The sequence below is a fragment of the Brassica oleracea genome, chromosome C4 (genome assembly GCF_000695525.1).
Source record: "Brassica oleracea var. oleracea cultivar TO1000 chromosome C4, BOL, whole genome shotgun sequence".
Taxonomy (NCBI): Eukaryota; Viridiplantae; Streptophyta; class Magnoliopsida; order Brassicales; family Brassicaceae; genus Brassica; species Brassica oleracea.
In genome coordinates, this window is record NC_027751.1 from 31,801,669 (window position 1) to 31,825,182 (window position 23,514).

Below are 23,514 nucleotides of genomic sequence, written 5' to 3' on the forward strand. Positions count from 1 at the left end.
CGAAGACATTGGAATGGAATTAAACATGTCTTTCGTTACCTTCAAGGAACAACTGATTTAGGCTTGTTTTATCCTAAAAGTTCAAAAGGTCAAATGATTGGTTTTGCAGATGCAGGTTATTTGTCAGATCCACACAAAGCTCGATCCTAGACATGATATGTTTTTACAATTGGAGGCACCGCCATATCTTGGCGTTCTCAGAAGCAGACACTTGTTGCTACTTCTTCAAATCACGCTGAGATCATTGCACTCCATGAATCAAGTAGAGAATGTGTATGGCTAAGATCAATAAGCCGACACATCTGTTCAAGCAGTGGGATTGATGAAAATACGGAGCCAGCTATTCTATATGAAGATAACGCGGCATGTGTTGCTCAAACGAAGGAAGGATATATCAAAAGCGATAGAACCAAACATATACCTCCGAAGTTCTTCTCATACACGCAAGAGCTCGAGAAGAATAAAGAGATTGAAGTAAGAGATGTTCGATCATGCGACAATGCATCCGACCTCTTCACAAAATCACTCCCTACCTCAGTATTCAGAAAACACATCCATAACGTTGGAATGTGTCATCAGAAGGATCTATGACTGTTTATTCAAGGGGGAGCTTACGTGGTTGTACTCTTTTTACCTTACTATGGTTTTTCCCATTGGGTTTTACGAGAAAGGTTTTTAACGAGGCAACAAAGACGTTAAGCGAGAATGGATAGTGACACCGGTCCGTAGAAAATATAAAAAGATGTGGGGCTCGTTGCACTATTTGCATAGTGAATACTACTTTTTAACTTTTATATAAACTATCGATTCGATCGTTTATAAATCACACCTCAAACACTTCTCTTCTCCCTAATAAGAAACTCTCTCTCTCTATATCAGTGTTATTATTTATACGGATATAAAATTTCGCCTTTATTTAAATTCCTGCGATACAATAAAATTACAGTTCTTTTTATAACAAAAATCTTCTTTTCACCCATGTGCAAAGTTAACTCGTAGATATATATATATATATATATATATATATATATATATATATATATTATATACGTGGTCGTCGGCTAGTAGTATGCGTAATTGGTGGATTTAAGAGCATCAGCATTAGTGAACCCCATCAAAAGGGTTCACAAAGTATTTTTTTTTATTATTTTTTTCTGTTTGATTTTTGTTTTAAAAAAAAAAAAATTTATTAATCGGACCAATCGCAGGCCGCCACGTGTCGTGGGGCCCGCGCTACAGTAATGATCCGGGTTCAGTGCAGTGAACTCCCAAGAGGCAGGTTCATTGATTTTGTTTATTTTAATATTTTTATTTTTTCGAAAACTGAGTGAATTCCATGGGGAGTTTACTGATGCTGATGCTCTAATGCTCTAACATGGCCCATAGTTTGAGACGGTGATAAGCCGACAATTGGATGTGGTGTTTGTTGAAAAAAAAAAAAAAAGACTCATGTGGTGTTTATTTGTTTTAGCTACGTTAGGGTGCAGTAGTACGATACATCAAGTATTACTATTTTACGTTGTATAGAGTCACATCTACGACAACAAAATATTATATATTCACCCATATATAGACTTAAGTCTAATTCAAGTGATCGTTGATAGGATTTCAAGGTTTCAAAACTTTGGTAACAAACCTAAAATATTAAAAGTTTTGATCATGAAACTAATAATAACGTGTACTATACACAATTTACATATATACCAAGTAATTCTATTTTACATTCTATAGAGTCAATCCAATACAAGAAAATGTTATATTCACCTATATATAAAGTTTAAAGTTTAATTGAAAGCCCAAATATTTCTCAAAAAAAAAAAAAGAAAACCCAAATATTTTCATGAAACTAATAATAAAATGTCTACTTATATAATTTACATACTAGGAGTTTTTGTGCGCGATACGCAGAAATAATAATTTTAAATATAATTTTGTTTTAATTTAAAAAGAATGGTTGGTTTACATTTTAATATTATTATTTATATATTTTAATTTTATGAATTTGAAAAAATCATAAATGTAATTACATGTAGTCTTGTTTCTTTTTATTTAGTTTCATTATTTTAATTTTATTTTATTTAAACTTCAATATAATTAAATTTATATTTTCTAAGAATAACATTTTATTTATATGATAAAAATATTTAATTAAATATGTGAATTATCCCCTAGGTTTATAATTATATATTTAGATATATATATATATATAGGGCATATAAATTTTAATCAATTTTGAATTTTTTATTTTATTAGAATTTTTTAAACGAGTAAAAATAAATTTGTTAATTTACTTAATGAACCGATAAATTTAATAAAATTTTAGATAAGTAACTATTAATAAAAAAATTATTTGATTATTTTTTTTTTTAGTTTTATATTTGTAAGGCACACTTACAAATAATTTTGTAAAATATATATATTTATACCAAATATTAGATATATAAATAAAAGTTAGTCATTACTATATTTCAAAAAAAAAAAACATGACAATTTTTGTAAGAAAAATTTACTTTAATGATTGATGTACGAGTTATTATTTATTCGTATTATCATATTTATTTTTTGCTAAATATATAAATATTTATAAAGGAAATTATACATATCACAATTAAGTGATGCCATATCAAAATATTTTCAAAGTTATGTCAATCTTTTTGGTGAGAATGAAAAAATGATTAAACTAAGGGGGTCATTAAATTAAACTCTTATTTATAATAAATAATAATTATATAATATCATTTGCTAATAATTTATATTCTTAAATAATGTCTAGAGAGGATATGAAGTAATTCTATTTTACACTGTATCGAGTCCCATTTGCTTCAAGAAAATATTATATTTAACTATATAGTTTTTTAGTTTGAGTGATAGAATAGGTTTTTGATGTCAAAAGTAATAATATTTCAAGTGATCTCTTGGTAGGATTTTAAGGTTTCAAAAGTTTAGAAAAGAAACCCCAAAATATTCAATTTTTTTTATCATGAAACTAATAATAAAATACTATTCATAATTTACATATATCAAGTAATACTATTTTACATTGTATAGAGTCACATTCACTTCAAGAAAATATGATATTCAACTATGTAGATTTTTAGTCAAATTCAAGTGATTTCTTGATAGGATTTTATTGTTTCAAAAGTTTAGTAAAGAAACCCCAAAACATTCAAATATTCATCATGAAACTAATAGGAAAACGTGGACCATTCATATTTTACATATGTATCAGGTACAAAAACTATCGACGTAGGGAGATATTTCTTCGTGATGGCATTTAACCTCATAGGAAACCTTATGTTCTCAAGAGATTTGCTTGATCCCGATTCAAAAAGAGGCTCCGAGTTTTTATACCACACCGGAAAAGTGATGGAGTTCGCTGGAAAACCCAACGTTGCCGATTTCTTTCCACTCCTAAGGTTTATTGACCCACAAGGCATCAGAAGAAAAACGCAGTTTCACGTGGAACGCGCGTTTGAGATCGCCGGAGAGTTTATCAAAGAAAGAACTGAGGTTAGGGAGAGAGAAAGGAGCGACGAGAAGACCAAGGATTACTTAGATGTTCTTCTCGAGTTTCGCGGTGGCGATGGAGTTGACGAAGAACCTGCTAGGTTCTCTGCAAGAGATATCAACGTTACTGTTTTCGTAAGTATATATTTTTACTTCTAACGGTTATTCTATTATTTTAAATTTGTTTTCGTAAGTAATATATTCATATTTTGTTTAATGTGTGACTAAACGTAACGTTTATTCAATCTTTGAATGGATAGGAAATGTTTACGGCGGGGACGGACACAACAACGAGCACGTTGGAGTGGGCATTAGCTGAGCTACTACACAACCCAAGAACCCTAACCAAACTTCAAAACCTACTCCGAACCTACTTCAAGTCCCCGAACCAGAAACTCCAAGAGGAAGACCTCCCGAACCTTCCGTATCTCTCGGCTGTCATCATGGAAACCCTAAGGCTACATCCACCTCTTCCTTTCCTGGTCCCACACAAGGCCATGTCCACTTGTCACATCTTCGACAAATACACTATCCCTAAAGAAACACAAGTCTTGGTCAATGTTTGGGCCATTGGTCGTGACCCTGCAACATGGGTGGACCCCAATATGTTCAAACCCGAGAGATTTATAACCGACCCGAATCCAAGAGACTTCAAAGGACAAGATTACGAGTTCTTACCGTTCGGGTCGGGACGAAGGATGTGTCCGGCTTTGCCTTTGGCGTCACGGGTGTTGCCGTTGGCGATTGGGTCTATGGTGAGATCGTTTGATTGGGCCTTGGCTGATGGCCTCAAGGGAGAAGAAATGGATATGGGAGAAAAGATTGGTATTACATTGAAGAAAGCTGTTCCTTTGGAAGCGATTCCCATTCCTTATCGAGGGGATTAGATTTGGGCATGCTTCTAGCGATGTATAGTTAACACTTCAATCATCAAAACCGGATCCAATATGAGCATATACTCCCAATAAAACGGATCTAAAATGTGAGTAGTAATTAAGTTTGTTTTGGAGAATTTGATTGACGATGTGGGTTCACCCGACATAGTTGATCTAGTGGTTAAGTTGATCACATTTGGCGTTATCTTGTCTTTTTTTTTTTGTTGGTTGGAAATAAAAACTAAATATTTTTTTTTAAAAAAATAGCTATTGTGCTTACATGAATACGTAGCAAGCAATTACTACAATGTATGTATGCAAACGTGACATGTAATTAGCTACCAACCCATCGTCCCTTCCAAAAGTCAGAACCTTTTGGCTCTCTCATCTCCAATCACCACTTTAAAATAAAAGAAAACAGTTTAAAAACAAAATAGCCTCACCCAAGAACACACTCGAACTGAAACTTGTTTCTTAATATTTATTTTGCTCAAATAAAAATACATAATGACTGACTGAAGCCATTGTTTTTGAAAAGTAGATTACAGCAAGATGTGAAGTTTATGAAAACGATGAGCTAATTTCTAGACAGAAACCTCTGTCACGATTTTTTTTGTCAACTTTAAGTAGAAATAGAATAGCCAGTACTACTAGTGCCACTATTTTCTCAAGAACTTCCCCTTGAGATATAAACATTCTCGATTGTCATTGGACAATAATGTCGATTCACCATTAACCTTAAATCAACCAAAGTAAAACTCAAAGCATATAACAAAACTAACTAACACACACAAAGTAGCTATAACTCGAAACAAACATACGGTCTAAACATTCCGATTTGTTATTACATTAACCGATGATATATATAGAATCTGAAAGCTCCAAGTCCAACACATGAGAAGACAGTAAAAACAGAACACAAACAGAATCAAAGAGCTTTAAGCATATCTTCAGCACTACTGTTCGTAAAAGCGCCTCCTTCTTCAAGATTCAGAACCTTCACAACACCATCCTCCGCCAGAATCGCGTATCTCCTCGACCTAACTCCGAGTCCCACCGGCTTATCCCTCAAATCCAACTCCACACCAAGCTTCCCCGTGAACTCTCCGTTACCATCCGAGAGAAGCATCACCTCGTCGTTGATTCCGAGGTCCTTCCTCCACGCTTCCATCACGAACGCGTCGTTCACGGAGACGCACGCGATGACGTCGACGCCTTTGGATCTGAGCTCTGCGGCTTTGGAGACGAATCCGGGGACGTGTTTCTGCGAGCAGGTGGGTGTGAAGGCTCCCGGGACGGCGAAGAGGATGGTTTTCTTCCCGGCGGTTAGGGAGGAGACGGTGACTGTTTTGAAGTCGTTGGTAGCTGGGTTAAGAGACGATTTCTTATATTTGACTAAAAAATCTACCATAAAAATTTCCATTAATCATGGTCTTAAGCATCTGTATTTATTAAATCAAGTAGAAGTATCCAAAGGAAAATAATATTAAACAATGATTTTTTGTTTTTTTGGCATATATTAAACAAGGATTTAAAACACGGATCTGTGGACGTAGAAAAACAAAGATCTCGAAAAGGAAATATGCCAATAGAATATGCGTTAACTTTAACTGGTTGGTAGCTGCGATTGATTTTCCACTTGTCCTTAAGGTTATGTTTTTGTTACATTACATGCACAATTTGCACATACACCTTTTGCTCTCCCAACTCTAAACATTAGACATTTACCTTTGTCATACAATTTTTTTACTTTATATATCTGTATAAACCTATGTATATTTGTGGAACTGGGATGTCATAATGAGTTATGGAGTTAAACCTAATTACTATACACATCACGCTTGATTTTGTGAATTTTGTAGTATAAGCCATCACATATTATGTATCTATAATGTTTTATTGTACACAATTAACAACTTGCGGGGATAGCTCAGTTGGGAGAGCGTCAGACTGAAGATCTGAAGGTCGCGTGTTCGATTCACGCTCACCGCAATCGATTTTTTATATATTTCTTTTAACTTTTACGACGTCGTTTGAATTAATAAAAACACTAAAAACTGGGGTTTAACAAGAACGGGTCCGACAAAGCTCTTTCCCAAGCCCATAACGCATCTCATTTACCCTGGTAAAAATATCCAGATTTATGTTAAGTCCGTGTCTCCTCTTTACATGTGAAAAGTCTAAAAGCAAAAAAAAAAAATTTGCAGGCTGTGGACTTCGAACCCACTCCCATAAATGTGCGGAAGAAGTTAAGTTTTGCCCCTTTGCCTCTCGGGCAAACCTGCTAACGTTGATATTTATTCACATGTTGAATATAATTTCATATTCTAGTCGTGATTCAAACTGATGACAACAATCTTGAGTAAGGATTTACTAAAAACAATTATTTAGTATATGATCGTTTCCTATGAAATTAAGAGTTTAAGGGTTGTTTTGAAAATTTACTTAATTAAACAAGTGAACTCCTCGGAGTCAGTCCACTCGAGTTTCGAATGCTTCGTTGAATCCACAATGCTTGAAATGGATCTCCGTCTTCTCCTACCATCTCTCGTTCCCTCATCGCAATCCGTAAGCCATATCCCTCTGTACCTTTTGATTCAACGTGATTGTTCTTAAGCGATTTTTAGTGCTCTTCTGATCAAATTGCGTATCCTTGTGGGGGTTTATCCGAGATTTAGGTTTACGTGCTGGTGTTCTACTTCGTCTACTTAGCCGTCGCCGGAGAAATCCTTCCCGGAAAAGTTATCCGCGGCGTCGTTTTATCAGATGGCTCTCAGCATCGGTACCGATGCAATGGTTACTTCATCTGATTCTACTCTCTATAGAGATTACCTGAGCTCGAAAGTTTAATTTCTCTCAAAACATGTTTAGGTCTATTCGCACTGTCATTGCTGGTTGCTATTTTGGGAATCTCTGCAAAACTCGGCGTTTTGTCACCTCTTGTAAGTGTTACTTGTTACCATGATCTTATCAAGACGAGTGTTAAGATTTGAAGTGTGTTTCTACGAATCTGTTGTGATATATACTTTACTCATAGCATCGAGATTTTATTTGATTAGGTGGTTGCTGATAGAGGGCTTGAGTTGCTCTCAGCTACTTTTATCTTCTGTGTTTTGGTAAGATTGATTTAATCTGCAATTTCGTTTGTTTTTATCTTATTCTTCAGATTTGTGCCTCTTAATGAGCTCAGGTGACACTGGTATTGTACATTACTGGGCGCACTTCTTCGGATAAGAGTTCTTCCCTAAAACCTCACGTCTCAGGAAATCTTTTACACGACTGGTACTGTCATTATACATTTGTAGATATACATGCTTTCGTATTCCACAAACCGTTATTTTAGATTTATATATATTTTTTACTTGGGCAAGAGCAAAACTAAGGGAGAATCCATAGTCTGCTGTACGCTATGAGTGTGAAATAACGATTTGGAGGAAATGATTCTATAGAAGCATGCAGAATGTTGAGTTGTTTCTCCTAGGAAGACTAAAGATTGCTCTTTATTCTTATCAATTAGCAGTGACGTAGCTTTTGTACTTAAGTCACTGAAACCAAAGTTATGGTTTTTTTGTCTTCACTTGCTACTTCCAAACAGCTGCTTTGACTTTTTTGTTTGTTTCATGTGATAGGTGGTTTGGAATACAGCTGAATCCTCAGTTTATTGGCATTGATCTCAAGTAACCCGTCTTTCCTTTTTTGTTTTTTCCTTCTATGTGTATGCCCGGGCAGGATCGCTGCTTCGATTTGCTTCAGGATCACTGATTCATTTACACATGTTTCTGATGATAGGAATTATTACGTGTGTTGTGTAGGTTTTTCTTTGTCAGAGCCGGGATGATGGGATGGCTGCTTATCAATCTCTCTATTCTGGCAAAAAGTTTTCAGGATGGTTCCTTGAGTCAGTCCATGATTCTTTACCAGATTTTCTGTGCGGTACATTTGGTTTTACTTACAGCTCCTGCTTCTGAAATTCTCTGATTATCCGTGTTTTGTTAGTTTTGATTAAATTTGTAAATGCAGTTATATATATTGGACTACTTTGTTCATGAAGAATATATGACCTCTACGTAAGTTCATGGTGTCTTGAGCAAACTTTTTTTTGTCTTACCACAGTATGATAATTTCCAGTATCTCATTTAGTCGTGTCTTTTTAACTACTGTTTGTCGATTTTTATTTCATTTTTTTCACAGATGGGACATAATTGCAGAGAGGTTGGGCTTCATGCTGGTGTTTGGAGATCTCCTGTGGATTCCTTTCACTTTTAGCATCCAGGCATGTAAACAGTTGTTATAGGAAACAGCAACATTCTTGAATGCTTGATCACTTTGTGAGTGGACTGTCTTCTACTTGTTACAGGGATGGTGGCTTTTGCACAACAAAGTAGAACTAACAGTTCCTGCTATTGTAGCCAATTTCTTTGTGTTCTTGATAGGGTAAGTTCTGTACCATTGGGTGATATTACATTCTTAGAAACTAAACTAAGAAACCCACATTTCTTTTTTCTGGCAGGTACATGGTTTTTAGAGGGGCTAACAAACAAAAACATATCTTTAAGAAGAGCCCTAAAACACCTATATGGGGTAAGCCTCCAGTGGTGGTTGGTGGAAAGTTGCTTGCTTCAGGCTATTGGTATGGTCCTTTTTCTCATCTTCTAGTTTCTTTGTTTGGTTTCACCGTCTATGTATTTGATTGTCTATCATGTTGGGAATGGTGAACAATGCTACATTTCGATAACTTAGATGCTGTTTTAAAACAATACAGGGGAATCGCAAGACACTGTAATTACCTTGGCGACTTGATGCTTGCTCTGTCCTTCAGTTTACCCTGTGGAATAAGGTAACTTGTTCTGCTTGACTGCATCTAACAACTACCAAGTTCTCCAGTTCTATAATGTTGTTTTTGTTTATTGTCTCAGCTCCCCGGTTTCATATTTCTACCCGATATACCTCCTGATACTGTTGATATGGAGAGAGCGAAGAGACGAGGAACGATGTGCAGAGAAGTACAAGGAGATTTGGGCTGAGTATCTTAGACTGGTCCCCTATAGAATCCTTCCTTATGTCTATTAATTAATGATAGTTCAATGTCATGGATCCTTTGAGATCCATTCATCCTCTTGTGTCTTTCTTTCATTTTCTTGTTTCTGATCTGACAGTAGAATCTATACCATCTATACTATTAAAGCAGAATCATTCTTAGGATTATGCTCCTGATTTTTCCAATTAATTACAAAAATTGCTATTACTTTTTCGAAAATTTTAAATGGTTTTCGGCCACATTACACCAGTCAGAAACAAGTATTTAAAAACCAATTTACAAGCCTATTTCGGCAGTAAAAAAAAGCTTGGATTTTCAAGTCCATTTCGACTTTATTAGAAACTCAATCAGATTATAATTATTTTTACGTATACTTCAAAGATCTATAATAAAATCGATTTATGACATATATGCTATTTACATTGTATTAGCACTTTAGCCATGCCAAAAATCTGAATATAATCTTTTATCATTATTTTCCGTTTCTTTTTTTTCGTAAGACCGTCGAAGAAGTTGGATTACTTGTGGGTAGATTTCACGAATTTATAGACCGAAGTTCATTTAAATACTTGATTTTTATTGACAAAAAAATTAGAAAACCCATTTTAAAACAGCAAAACATAAAAATGGATTCAAATTTTGTTTGTATTTCTTTTAATCACTTTTTAAAATATTCTACGAAAAGGATATTTGGGATTTAATAGTTTACAATAAACTAAAAATATTACTACAAAGAACTCTTTTTAAAAACAACTCTTCGGAATTACTTTGTATGGCTATTAAACATCAACACTATTAAAAAAATTGGTTATCAAATAACACATAAGGTTACAATTAACAAATATTTAATTTTCAAAAGAAATAAATCTCGTGCTTTTAAAATGCGAGTCATTATATAAATTATTATATTTATATCTCAATACATATCATCCTAAATATATAAAACAACTACTACACATATAACAAAAAAACAATTATAAAAATATAAATGTTCTAAATATAATATGTTATAAAATAATATATTTAAAAAATAGATAATCCCGCGCGCGGATCAAAATCTAGTATTCCATTATAGCTTTTACACATCGCAAATCCTTTTTTCCTATATTAAACTATTATTTTCATGTTTTCTCTTATTTACAACCATAAATCAAATATTTACTTGCAAGGCTCGAGATTCTTCATGCGCGCCTCGCCAAGCTCTACGTATGGCACAAGAGCCACGGTTAGCAAGAATAAGCATATGACTAGTGAAAAGACGTAAATGATTTGGATGATGCTAGGACTGGCCTTCTTCTTCAACCATCTCGCAGTTCCATCTCTGAACACCGACAATGTTGTAATTGAACAATGATTTATATTGATGACGAACAGTTGAAATAACAAATCAGATATAATTAATAAATCCAAGATCACATGTCATGTATTCATAATTGACCTTCCGAGCTTCATAAACATCAATAATTCTCAAAAAAGTTATTCACCGGAGGTCCGGATTCATAATTGAATTTCTTCAGAGTTAATGATCCATAACAACTCTATATGCACGTAAGAATAGTAATTACTAGATGAAAAATAAGTAACTTACTATTAGTATGGTCATTATTTGCTTCTTTTTTTATCACCAAAATATTCTGAATTGAAGCCTAATTTTTACAGGTCCAAAATCATAGACAAAGCACCATCTCCATTATCTAAATCTAAAATTATGTATCAGGGTAAAATTTCGGACATTTCTCTGATGTAGATGTCAATACTTTATGGAAATGAAAAACAAGAAATTGTTGAATACTGATGCATACCAAAAAGGCAAAAAAATAAATAAAACAGGGTGTCTTTTTCTTGGTCATCGATGACGAAGTTTAGGAATTGTATAAAGAGAATAAAGGGAACTCATAAAAAAGGTTTTAAAGGTGAAATACACCACATTATAAGTCAAAACATTATTTTATTTTCTTAATAATTTGCTTCCATTCATAATAATTTGCAGTACATACCACAATCTAATCCAATATAGAAAAGGACATGTATGATTTAAATCCAAAAGCCCAAAGGAATGAAAATACAATCTGTAATTAGAGATCCATACAAGACACTTGTAAAACCTACGAAAACAAGTTGTATACTACGGTCATGTCGGTAGAAAAGTAAATGAGTTTGATATCTTGATTGATGCTGATGATACATGTAAACGAAGAGTAGCGGTTGTTTCGGTTGATCTGTCTCTGTCTAAATCTCGGGATCTAATTTTCTATGTAGAGAGATATCAAAGTCGCATTTTTCCTGCAAATCTAGAAAAAACATATTGTTCTAGAAAACAATATTCTATGGAATTTCGAAGTCAAAACTGTCTAAATGCTTAATATGATGATGCAATAGAGTTGAAAAGAAGTTGTATATTACACAAACTAGTTTACAATTCGTTTGACGGTTTGGAGCTAGAGAAGGTTTATTTTTGGGCCGTCCATGGTGCGGTCGGAGTCATGCATTTCCAAAACCAATACTTCTAAGTTACCAAATGACCCCCGTAAGAAGTTCTTTATAGTATAAGGTAAGAAAGGGTAAAAACGAGAATAAAGACAAAAACTGCCAACTCTAAACCACGTGAGAAATCCAACGGCTGAAAAACTGTTTATTGGAGAAGATGCCACAGATCTAAACCCTTAATCAACCTCTCATCTGCATCTATAAATACCAAAGCCTTCCTTCTGGTGGTCCACCAACTCACATCTCTCTCGTCTGCTTTATTCCGCATCTTTCTCTCGATCAAAATCCGTCACAAGCCATGTCTGCCTTCACCAGCAAATACGCCGGTATGCTCTTTCTCCATCGTATTCACTTGTAATCGCTTCGTGTTCACGTTGTTAACTATCTAGATCTGGATTGTATTTGTTACTGTTGCCTGTTCTGGGGATTGAAATGGATCTCTCGATGAAACTAGCGTAGATCTGACTCTGTTTATCAATTTCAAACATCCGTAGTGAACGATCTACTCAAATTATTTTCAATATCGTAGTGATTTGTTCCGTTTAGTGATTGTTTGTGCGTTACTGTTGCTTGCTCTGTGGATTGAAACTGAATCTCTAGATGAAAATTAGCGTAGATCTGACTCTGTTCACCAGTCTAGAACGATAGAATCAAATTGTATTCTCGATCTGAAGGTTTTCATTTTTTTTCTCGTACTGATTTGTTCCGTTTGTGTACAGATGAGTTGATCGCTAACGCTGCTTACATCGGCACACCCGGGAAGGGTATTCTCGCCGCCGATGAGTCCACCGGTACCATCGGAAAGCGTCTTGCCAGCATCAACGTCGAGAACGTTGAGACCAACAGACGTGCTCTCCGCGAGCTTCTCTTCACCGCCCCTGGTGCTCTCCCTTGCCTCAGTGGTGTCATCCTCTTCGAGGAAACTCTTTACCAAAAGAGTTCCGATGGTATAAAATCGATTCTTGTTGTGTTTGTTCACTGTAGATAAGTGTTGGAGAGGTTTCTGATTGTTTTTGTATTACGCAGGCAAGCTTTTCGTTGATATCTTGAAGGAAGGAGGAGTTCTTCCAGGTATCAAAGTCGACAAGGGTACCGTCGAGCTAGCCGGAACCAACGGTGAGACCACCACTCAGGGTCTCGACGGTCTCGGTGAGCGTTGCAAGAAGTACTACGAAGCTGGTGCCCGTTTCGCCAAGTGGCGTGCGGTCCTCAAGATCGGCGAGAACGAGCCATCAGAGCACTCCATCCACGAGAACGCTTACGGATTGGCTAGATACGCTGTTATCTGCCAGGAGAATGGTCTTGTGCCCATTGTTGAGCCTGAGATCCTCGTCGACGGATCCCATGACATCCACAAGTGTGCTGCCGTCACTGAGCGTGTCCTTGCTGCTTGCTACAAGGCTCTTAGCGACCACCACGTCTTGCTTGAGGGAACTTTGTTGAAGCCCAACATGGTCACCCCTGGTTCCGACAGTGCCAAGGTTGCTCCAGAGGTTATCGCTGAGCACACCGTCCGTGCTCTTCAGAGAACCGTCCCACCAGCTGTTCCAGCTATCGTGTTCTTGTCCGGAGGACAGAGCGAGGAGGAGGCGACTAAGAACTTGAACGCGATGAACCAGTTGAAGACCAAGAAGCCATGGTCATTGTCTTTCTCTTTCGGACGTGCGTTGCAGCAGAGCACTTTGAAGACATGGGCGGGTAAAGAGGAGAACGTCAAGGCCGCTCAAGAGGCCTTGTACGTGAGGTGCAAGGCTAACTCTGAAGCCACACTAGGAACATACAAAGGTGATGCTAAGCTTGGTGATGGAGCCGCGGAGAGCCTTCACGTGAAGGACTACAAGTACTGAGGAGCGTCGTTGTTGTGACGTACTCATCACCCTCGATATATTTCTAAGGGTTTATTCTACATTTTTTTTTGCTTGACAATATCGGATTAACGATGCTTTTTTCGATTTTTGTTTTCAATTTCTTTTCGATTTGTGTTTGATTTTCGTTGGATGTTGTTTAAAATGGTGAGTGTTTGAGAAAAAAACGCACAAATAAAAAGGCCATGCGAGGTTATTTCTGTTGAGCTTATATGAACAAGAAGTAAATTAGGCCTACTCTTTGAATGGTGTATTATTAAGTTCTCCACTAAATATCATTGAAGCATTTGTCATATTCGACCAAAATGTTATGGTTTATTAGCACGTTTATCTCTGTTTGTAGGATCAAATTTAAGCAAACAGAAACATTCATTCCCCGGCCCACCGGAAACGAATGTAAATGGCATAGTCCGTAAATATAGTGTGGCTTTTGTGGGTACCGGGTAGACAGGTATTTAACTATTTATGAACCCACACATAATTTCTTTGGTATCCTTCACTTATTTGGTCTCCGTCTCTCACTTTATATAGTGGGACCCTTGTCTGCTCCCTCGTCGGAAACTAGAGCGTTCGTTGTCCGGTTCGACTCGGCTCGGCTCACTTGATTTTTCAAATCCGCTAGAAATCGAGCAAAGTCGATGAGCTTGGACCGGGTCGTTCTTTTTTCTTGGTCCACAACAACAATTCTAAAAAAAGTTCTTTCGGTTCTATACAAGCATATGGAACACTCAAAGCAAATAAGAATGTGATGGTTATCATAGTATATTTTCCATACTTTTTTTTTTGATAACTATGGATAGTTTTGAGCGGTTCAAATAAAACTTTCTTTGTTTGGTGAGTGACTCAAGGTATTTTGTTTGTTTCAAGCTTTCACACTTAGTTTCCTTCAGATTTCATTATTTTTACACAGCTGCCTTTTATTTGTTTTCCCCTATAGTCAAGATGCAAGAAGTGCCAAAAGCTGTTACTTAGTGCACATGACTCATAAGTCATAACGTAACAAAAAAACTTACTTGACAATATTCGAAGATCCATATTTTAACACAGACATTCAAACAAAAGTTTATATAGAGATACTGAACGTACTCGATGATATAACTGACTAAGAGCAGCCGGGTCCCGCCTCTAATAAATTAGTATTCTGATATTTGTTTCTTATGGAAGAGCAGCAACGTTACGGCCTTACGGGTTTGGGTTATTTTAGAGTAGTGCATATAAATGCCGCCGAAACTGGTGCGGAATGAATAGAAGAAACTCAAAGGAATCTCTCTCTCTCTCTCTCATCAGAGTTTCTCTTCTTGGCTAGCTCACTCATATATGAACTATGGTTGTCATCCTTTTACTCATGTTCATTACTTTATTTCCTAAAAACTACTATCGTGGCATCACCAAAGAACAAGACTTAGGTTTACCCTAGGGTGAGTTTTTAAGTTCACCTCTCTTCTTATTACCCTAGGGTGAAATAAAAATACTTTGAAATTAATGAATGTTTTTTGTATTTATTCAGCCAAGTGAAGAAATAAATGAATGTTTCTTACTTCATTTTAATAGATGTTTCTAAGTTTTACTTTGCATATACTATTACTGACCTCTATGGCTCGATCATATCTCTCCAAGTCTAGAAACGCTTAGAAATAATACATTTTTAAGATGTAAACAAGTTTCAATTTCTTTGAAAATACAAAAATCGCATAAATTTTATAAAAATAAACTAATCGCCACCAATCCACCACACAGTTAGTGTTAGCCATGTTAGTATATAAGTAAAAATGTTACTAGTAATTAAAAACTTCCAAATGCATAGACGACGTTACACATTGTTTTTATGAATAAAAATGTTAAAAGTAAAGACGGTTACAAATGTAATTAAATAAATTAAATAGTTTACTAGCTAAAAACAAAATAGTTACGACCGATATCTGTAGTTTTAGTGATTTGTGTCACTATCCAAATTCAAACCTACATATTGCATGACAAAAGAAATGAACATAATTAAATCAGTAGAAATGCAAAATTTTAAAATAGTGATATGGTAAATTACAACGCTAAATCCTAAAGATAAATCAAGCAATTCATTGTATTAGAAAATCATGGTTAGCTAACCAACGTCTAATTTGATAGAATCTAGAGACCTTGATACTGCAGCTCTCTCCAAGTGCAGTTTACAATAACATTTAAAGGACATCAGTTGACTATGGAGTTAGTAAAATCCAAAGTGATTATTCTCAGAATCTGATACTGCATTTGTAACACAATCTCTGAAACAAATGACATCTGTATCACATAAATTGAAGGTTACTCACTTACTCTACATCACATTGAATGAATCTTAATTACACTATCTTAATAGGGTTCTCACTTCTCTTTTATCTTTAAGCTACTACATATGGAATATTAAAATGAGATTACAAAGGAAGTGATATTTCCAAGGCAGGTAGCCATAAACACTGCAGGTTACTATCACTACATCTTGCAGTGCTTTCTTTCTTAGATTTCTGACATACATAATTTTATGTTAAATAAAGAGGGAAACTATTTTCACTCAAGAACACCAGGGCTGGGAATTTTAGCAGAACCGAACCGAATCGAAAAATTCGGTTTCGGTAATTCCCAATAACGAAAGTTTCGTAAGGGGACTAAAGCAGGCTACCAATCCAATTTTTACAATGTGCTGGTTGGCTGTTCATGGACTTTTTTTTGGTTTTTTATTGGGTTCGGTACGGTAATTGGTTAGTTCGGTTTTCTAACAAAAAATTCGAGCAGTACCAATCTTAACCAAAATTCCAAACTGAACTAGCCGAAATTCTAAACCGAAATAGCATAACTTACCGAATAAGCGAACTAACCAAAATTTGAACATAAATAACTGAACTAACCGAATAAGCAAACTAACTGAAATTAACCAAATTTTTTTTTGAATTTTATTTATTTTAAACCAAAATTTAACCAAACTAACCAAAAAACGAAAACTTTGGTAAATTTTTTTAAAACCGAAACTTGAAACGAACCAAACTTTTTTCGGTTTACTTCGGTGAGGTTTCAACTGATCCGAACTAACCAATTCCGAACTAACCGAATAAACCAAACCCCGCATGTCTAAAGAACACTATCAAATATTATATTTAAACACTCATTTACTTTAATTTTAGTTTTCGCCTCAGGCCTCAACTGTCTTATCTCAGTCTTTTTTTATCACTTTCTCTAGCAACTGCCTGCAGTGAACAAAGAGAGTTTTTCTCTTTTGGGGGGGTCATAAGCCAAATAAATAAGACCTTTGTTTGGGTATCTTTGCTTATTAAGCCAGATTTTCTTAGACACAAAGAAGTGGAGAAATACTATCCCAAAAGCAACCAACACATTTCTCTCTTTTTCTCTGTCTCTCCACTCCATGGACTTGCAACTGAAGCAATGGAGAAGTCAGCAGCAGAATGAGTCAAAAGAACAAAGCTATGCAACTAAGATGTTCAACTCTTTCTCCCATCAGATTCAATCTCAGACTGCAACTTCTGCTACTGCTCTACCTCTCTTTGTCCCTGAACCCACCACTTCTTCATCCTTCTCATGTTTCTCTCCTGATTCTTCCTCGTCTAGGCTGCTCAGTAAGCGTGCAAGGAATTTTTTCCACTTAAAAGTTGAAACTATTGCTCATTTGTTTGTATGGGTTTTGTCTGTCTTTTGTATGTGAATTTTGTAGAGATGGGAAACTTGTTTAGCTTGGCACAGTGGCAAGAACTTGAGCTACAAGCACTGATATACAGATACATGTTGGCTGGTGCTTCTGTTCCTCAAGAGCTCCTCTTACCCATCAAGAAAAGTCTCTTCCATCAATCTCATTTGAACTTCCTTCACTATCCTCTGCAACATAACTTCCCCCATCACCAACCCTGTGAGTCTCTCTCTCTCCCTTGTCTATACGTCTAATTTTGATATAATCTTTAAGATATATAAACTATAATTTATAAGCTCGCTAAACAATAAAGTAAATATATTATATATGGGGCTACTTTGAAATCCTGTTTCTAGAAGACCTATGAGCAACATAGAAGACAAACTTGATGTCATGAGTACGTTTTTCGTTGGTTGTTAGTATGTTAGTAACAACATGTTACTAATGAACACACACTAATATAAAACAGGGTACTGGGGAAGAGGAGCAGTGGATCCTGAGCCAGGGAGGTGCAAGAGAACGGACGGGAAGAAATGGAGATGTTCGAGGAATGTTGTAGGCAGTTACAAGTATTGCGACCGCCATATCCACCGTGGTCGAAACCGTTCAAGAAAGCCTGTGGAAACCACCACAAATGCTGCCACAAATGCCGCATCTTCTTTTGCCTTAGGCGAGAAGCTTGGTCAGGGACCAGACAATCTTTTCTTCTCCTCTAGCTCTTCTCATTCTTCAACTCAGCATCTCCACCTTAATAGTCATCAAAGGTACCAAAAACACTTTGTTTAATTCAAGTCATTGGTAGGTTTGGTCAAATTTTTTTTGCATAATGCCAGAAGACTAATTATTTCAGTTACAAAAAGACAGAAGACTAACTACAAAGAATTGAATACATATATTTTGGTAGAAAAAAAAAATAGTTTTTGGTAGATGTGTTGAAGTTGTTATAACTCTTGTTGTCTGGGATCTGTCAATAGTTATTTCACTGTGAAGTAATGCTGTAAGAAAAGGTGTAATGTTGGCAATTGGGTGACAGAGAGTTATTATCATCATTCTGTGAACAAAATAAAAACTTATATTCTTCTTTTACTTTTTTTGTTGAATAATATTGATAACAGTTGGATATGATAGAATCTATTATTTTGCTAGTTGGGTGAGACTTTTCAATCACAGAAATATAAAGAGAGATGTATTTGAAATAATGAGATGGTAGGGCCTGAGTGAAAGCTGACCAAACCTACATAGCAGAAAAAAAGCTCTCAGATTCTGCAACCACTTCCCCTTAAAAACACATATGAGAAAAATCTCTCATATTCTAACCAAGTCTCTTTGATAGTGGTAGAATTAGTAGGACTTGGTTATTGAATTAATCAGTCTTTACTCTCTACTTAAATAAAAAATATGAAACTCTCTTGTTTGGATCTCCGTTTGAAAATGTTCATGTCTTGTTGTAATCACAAAAGTTTGTCTCTCACAGTTGTTCTTCAGATATGAAACAAGAAAGCAACAACAACAAGAGGCCATATGAAGCTCACAATGGAAGAACAAACGATGGTCACATCCTGAGGCATTTCTTTGAGGATTGGCCACAATCATCAGACTCCACCTCACGTCCAATGAGCTCATCGACTTGTCATCTTTCCATCTCCATGCCCACTAACGCTTCATCAGATGTTTCTCTAAAACTTTCCACATGCAATGAAGAAGAAGAAGAAGTAAACATGAGAAACAACAACAACAATGAGAAGGAGCATCAACAAAGCATGATTTGCTGGAGCAGTGGAGAGAACCACCACAATATGGGTGGACCATTGGCTGAAGCCTTGAGATCAGCCTCTCCGACTTCCAGTCTTCTTCATCAGATGGGAATCTCAACTCAAGTCTTTTCATTGAAGAAAATGTTATAAATTATCAGACCAAGTCCTCTTCAGCACCTTTGAGTGTGCCTTTCTGCAGATGTGGTTCTATGAATTATTTCCTATTTCGATGCAGAAATATATGTCTTTGTATAAGAAATGGAACTTAGTTTTACAATCAAGATTAGTATCATCCTCTACAAGTATCATGAATGAGAGATTTTATGCATACAAGCTGCTTATCAGTCCTTTCTTTTAAAGTTTTTCTTGAATTTTGCTGGTTGTAGAAAAGATTGTAGTTACAATGTGAATGATTGGGAGTCATTCTAACTGAAAATCATATCTAAAGTGAATCAAGCAGGGAACATTTGATTCTCTCCCTAGTAATCTGTGAAGCAAAACATATAATACTGAACAAGGGAGTTATCAGCATAACTCTAGTAACTCTGATGTAAGAGTAGAAATCAGCAAACTTTATAATTGGTACGAGAAAGTTGTAAATCCGGTTTAAGGTAAACCGAGCAAATGTCACAAAACCAGTCAAACATCACAAACTATACCGAAAGGGTTTGAAGGAAACACTCCGTTCTAGCTGGAGGGTTTAAGATTCTTCAGGCGCTTCTTCCTTCACGTTCGAACTGTACAGAGGCGAACCGAACCGGAATAAACCTTAACCGGCCCATCCCTAAACCTTCCATCATCTCGCTCGACCTCCCTAGAATGCATTTCGTGCTCCCACGCCCGAAAGTTTTCGCCTTTCAATCCCAACATCAATTTAAAGTTCCAACCTTTATTCGTATAAAGCTCTAAAACCCTTGTCAAACACTTGTTTCATTGTCTAATTGAAGGTTTCTAATACAGCAACCCTCAAAGCTCTGCACTTTATTCACAGATATTTGATTTTTTGAGTCTCAATTTTGTACAGGAAATGAAGTATGTGAAGCCACTGAGGTTACTGGGTGATGCGTTGAAGACAAAAGTGTCAGTACCTGGTCGGTTTCTCGGGTTAGATGTTGGTGATAAGTATGTTGGATTAGCTGTTTCAGACCCTTCTAATATGATTGCGTCTCCTTTGAGGTACACATGATCCTTCTAATATATATATATATATATATATGTATTAAACTTGATTCAATCATTGAAGCTGTTGCTATGCTTTTACTTGTGTTTCAGTGTTCTGCTAAGGAAGAAAACAAACATTGACTTGATGGCTACAGATTTTCAGAATCTGGTAGGTGCTTGCTTTCTTCATGTACTCTCAACTAGAGTCTAGACTTGATCTTAAACAGAATTCAGAGCTTTTAGATCTTGTTAAAAAGTGGAGGAACATGTATAGCTTGATAGTTTAGATCAGTGTGTACTAAGATTGTTATGGTTGATCAATACTTAACTTATACCCCTCACGAGTCATTGCCATTGTAGATAATCTATTAACACTACTTATGAACTCTGTTCTAGTGCACCAATCACTTGCTTTTTACTCATGCAGGTCAAATCATTTTCTGTGTCAGGCTTAGTTGTTGGTTATCCTTTTGGCAAACTGAACAACGTAGAAGACGTAAGTTTTCTTCTTACCGACAGTGTTGTTCCACTGCTCTTTACTTGCACTTATAGACCATAAAAAAGAAGATTTTTCAACTTGGAATAGGTCGTCACTGTGAATCTTTTCATTGAGGAACTTCGTAAAACCGAAAAACTCAAGGATGTGAAGTACACTTATTGGGACGAGCGTTTATCATCAAAGGTATAGATTTTCTTTTACAGATTTTCAAAAATCTTGCAAGCCATTGTATATAGTATAGAAGCCTTTGGATCTCATGTAATGGTGGCCACAGACCGTTGAACTGATGTTGAAGCCTTTGAAACTGCATCCAGTTCAAGAGAAGACAATGTTAGACAAGTTTGCCGCTGTAGTTATACTTCAGGTACGGTCACTCATTTCTGCATTGGTTACAGACTCATGAAACCTGCCTCCTTTCTTACTCGGAAACCTCTGTTATGTTTGATTGTTACTTGCAGGAGTATTTAGATTACGCAAACAGGTATGTAAACACTGAGCCAGAAGAGTGAAAGAGAAAGGGGCAATAACAAGTTAGATTGGATAGATGAGTATGATTTGTTGCAATATCCTATAATTAGCTATAAGAGTTAGTTTTGGATAAATGAGTTTTTTTTTTGGTGAAATTTATCTCTGTGTACAGACATATTGCATCAAACACAGTACTAGCTCTTACTTTTCTTTTGGCAGTGATCATATCTGTTTAAACTTTAGGCAAATAAAAGAAGGCCTTTATGTTACTATGCGAAACAGAGCAGCGGTTGAACTTCTTTCATTAACAGTCATCTTCTTCCTCTTGATCTCTTTTTGGGGCTTAAAATCTCTACACCGCCACTTTTCATCTCTTCTCCTTCCATAGCAGGAGCAGCTCCTGAATTATTGCTACTCATTTTTGTCTTTTTTTATTATTACAACAAGTCTCTTATGCCTCTCCCACTATCTATGTACTTTTAAGTGTCTTATGAGTTTCGTTTAGGGGACAAATGTATATGATTATGATGTCTCAGAAGAGACTAAAATTTACATATTTGACTTGAGGACTATGCTAACTTACAACAACGTGTACTCTGAATACTTATACCAGAAAATTTTCTCATCTTGCTTAAAAGACACTTAACTTAGAACAATTCAAACTCAAGATGGTCACCTATGGCTTTACATTCAAGATACCTATCATCATTACCTCCAGGTGAACCTGCAGCCTCTGGTCCACCGCCTAACTCATAGAAATCGGGCAGCTCAGGCGGTATTGCACACCGGATTAGAGCCCAATTCAATCCTTCAAAGAAAGGATGTCTTTTAATCTCTGCAGAGCCTCTCTCTGACCCGAGCCAGTTCTCTGGCTCCTTAACCAGAAGCCCTCTGATCAAATCCTTTGCCTGGAAGCTCACAAGCGGGCTATCAGGAAACATGAGGTTCTGCAACAAAACATTGGCCAAAGTCTCGTCGTTGTTGTAACCTTTAAAAGGTGTTTTCCCATATAAAAGCTCGTAAAGGAGAACTCCAAAAGTCCACCAGTCAACCGCAGCGCCGTGTCCTTCTCTTCTGATGATCTCTGGAGCTAAGTACTCGTGTGTTCCCACAAAAGGAATTGGACCTTGCTTCCGTTGGTTCAGCCACCAGCTGAGGCAAGTGTTGTTGAGCTCTTTTTGGTTTTTGGACTTGTTGTTGGTCTGAAGAGAGCCTTGGGCTGAAACATGAAGCCTGGCAAGATGGTTCCATGATACAAAATGGTTGCACTACGAGAAAAATCGACATTAGTAGCACCCGAAAAACGCTATCATAGGGTTTTCGTAGCGTTTTTCTAAACGCTCTGACAGCCGCAACTATGGTAGATCCCCCCATTATCGTAGCGTATTTTCGTGTGCTACAAAAAATAGATATATTGTAGCGTTTATCATGTACTATATTAAACTGTTTTAATAGCACCTTGTTTTGGCTATTACATTATTTTTTATGGCGTTATTATTTTGTAATAACGTAATTTATAATGACATATTTTCAGTGCTATGAATATTGATCGCTGACAAATAAAATTGATTATTATTATTAATTTTGAGGTTTAATCTGGTTTATATTAAAAATGGGTTTACAACTGATTTCGATATATAAATTAAACCTGTTTATAAATTATTTCGGTTTATATTAAAAAATCGGTTTACAATTGATTTCAGTTTATAAGTAAACCAGATTACAAATATTTTTGGTTTACAAATTAAACCGGTTTACATACAAACCGGTTTAAAAACTAAATCTGAAAAAAAAACCTAACTCTTTCGCACCCACCGCCTCCGCCGCATAACATCCATCTATGAAACCCAGTTTTCCAAAAACCTAACTTTAAGCCGTTACTCTCTTCTCCTTTCATGGTTGTCATAGCCGCCATCTCCATCACTACAGAGCTCCGATTTCGCCTTAGCTCCTCCTCCTTTAAGCTCCTATGCCTTGTTCACCTTCTTATTCCTCTGCCTACGCCCTTCTCTCTGTCTCCTGATATTCTTCATCTTCTGTTTATCCTGAAATCCAGATTTCAAAACACAAACATAAAAAGATTTAAACTTTCATGGCAAATCCTTTCCATCAACTTTCTATACCAAAAACACCAAAAACAGTGACAAAACCAGAATCGAGAGAGAGAGAGAGAGAGAGAGAGAGAGAGAGAGA

General features: G+C 36.1%; 6 protein-coding genes, 1 non-coding gene and 1 pseudogene across 9 annotated transcripts in view; 6 read left to right on the forward strand and 2 right to left on the reverse strand.

Moving 5' to 3' along the window:
* The window catches only part of LOC106340465 (cytochrome P450 76A1), a 9,976-nt gene extending 5,408 nt beyond the window's left edge, over positions 1 to 4,568 (forward strand). The window contains exons 2-3 of the mRNA XM_013779346.1: positions 3,230 to 3,642; positions 3,768 to 4,568. Of these exons, the coding sequence (XP_013634800.1) occupies positions 3,230 to 3,642; positions 3,768 to 4,394 (1,040 nt within the window). The 3' untranslated portion in view covers positions 4,395 to 4,568. The remainder of the gene's footprint in view (positions 1 to 3,229; positions 3,643 to 3,767) is intronic.
* Positions 4,569 to 5,184: 616 nt separating this feature from the next.
* On the reverse strand, positions 5,185 to 5,820 carry LOC106340130 (peroxiredoxin-2E, chloroplastic). Its single transcript, XM_013778989.1, has one exon. It carries the CDS (start codon positions 5,803 to 5,805, stop codon positions 5,311 to 5,313), a length of 495 nt encoding a protein of 164 aa, XP_013634443.1. The 5' UTR covers positions 5,806 to 5,820; the 3' UTR covers positions 5,185 to 5,310.
* Positions 5,821 to 6,301: 481 nt separating this feature from the next.
* Positions 6,302 to 6,374, forward strand: TRNAF-GAA. The gene has a single exon. It is a non-coding gene; the product is annotated as a tRNA-Phe (tRNA).
* Positions 6,375 to 6,684: 310 nt separating this feature from the next.
* Positions 6,685 to 9,587, forward strand: LOC106339961 (delta(14)-sterol reductase). 3 transcript variants are annotated; one of them, XM_013778823.1, is made up of 14 exons: positions 6,685 to 6,744; positions 6,841 to 6,950; positions 7,061 to 7,178; positions 7,254 to 7,324; positions 7,442 to 7,498; positions 7,573 to 7,664; positions 8,012 to 8,059; positions 8,195 to 8,315; positions 8,403 to 8,449; positions 8,574 to 8,655; positions 8,740 to 8,816; positions 8,893 to 9,012; positions 9,145 to 9,219; positions 9,299 to 9,587. In XM_013778823.1, the coding sequence occupies exons 1-14, from the start codon at positions 6,729 to 6,731 to the stop codon at positions 9,450 to 9,452; spliced, it is 1,188 nt and encodes a 395-aa protein (XP_013634277.1). In that variant the 5' UTR covers positions 6,685 to 6,728; the 3' UTR covers positions 9,453 to 9,587. The 3 variants fall into 3 exon arrangements, with proteins under 3 accessions (XP_013634277.1, XP_013634278.1, XP_013634276.1); XM_013778824.1 differs by lacking the exon at positions 6,685 to 6,744 and having other exon boundaries at positions 6,745 to 6,950; positions 7,061 to 7,164; XM_013778822.1 differs by lacking the exon at positions 6,685 to 6,744 and having other exon boundaries at positions 6,746 to 6,950.
* Positions 9,588 to 12,124: 2,537 nt separating this feature from the next.
* On the forward strand, positions 12,125 to 13,978 carry LOC106342833 (fructose-bisphosphate aldolase, cytoplasmic isozyme-like). The gene is made up of 3 exons (XM_013781872.1): positions 12,125 to 12,233; positions 12,627 to 12,854; positions 12,934 to 13,978. Exons 1-3 carry the CDS (start codon positions 12,206 to 12,208, stop codon positions 13,752 to 13,754), a joined length of 1,077 nt encoding a protein of 358 aa, XP_013637326.1. The 5' UTR covers positions 12,125 to 12,205; the 3' UTR covers positions 13,755 to 13,978.
* Positions 13,979 to 17,096: 3,118 nt separating this feature from the next.
* LOC106340534 (growth-regulating factor 4-like) lies at positions 17,097 to 19,505 on the forward strand. The gene is made up of 4 exons (XM_013779401.1): positions 17,097 to 17,371; positions 17,467 to 17,658; positions 17,909 to 18,203; positions 18,914 to 19,505. The coding sequence occupies exons 1-4, from the start codon at positions 17,161 to 17,163 to the stop codon at positions 19,341 to 19,343; spliced, it is 1,128 nt and encodes a 375-aa protein (XP_013634855.1). The 5' UTR covers positions 17,097 to 17,160; the 3' UTR covers positions 19,344 to 19,505.
* A 455-nt stretch (positions 19,506 to 19,960) lies between these two features.
* On the forward strand, positions 19,961 to 21,543 carry LOC106340515 (putative Holliday junction resolvase). The gene is made up of 7 exons (XM_013779381.1): positions 19,961 to 20,140; positions 20,218 to 20,369; positions 20,466 to 20,523; positions 20,782 to 20,850; positions 20,941 to 21,036; positions 21,128 to 21,217; positions 21,312 to 21,543. The coding sequence occupies exons 2-7, from the start codon at positions 20,221 to 20,223 to the stop codon at positions 21,360 to 21,362; spliced, it is 513 nt and encodes a 170-aa protein (XP_013634835.1). The 5' UTR covers positions 19,961 to 20,140; positions 20,218 to 20,220; the 3' UTR covers positions 21,363 to 21,543.
* A 425-nt stretch (positions 21,544 to 21,968) lies between these two features.
* LOC106338674 overlaps positions 21,969 to 23,514 on the reverse strand; it is a 28,047-nt pseudogene continuing 26,501 nt past the window's right edge.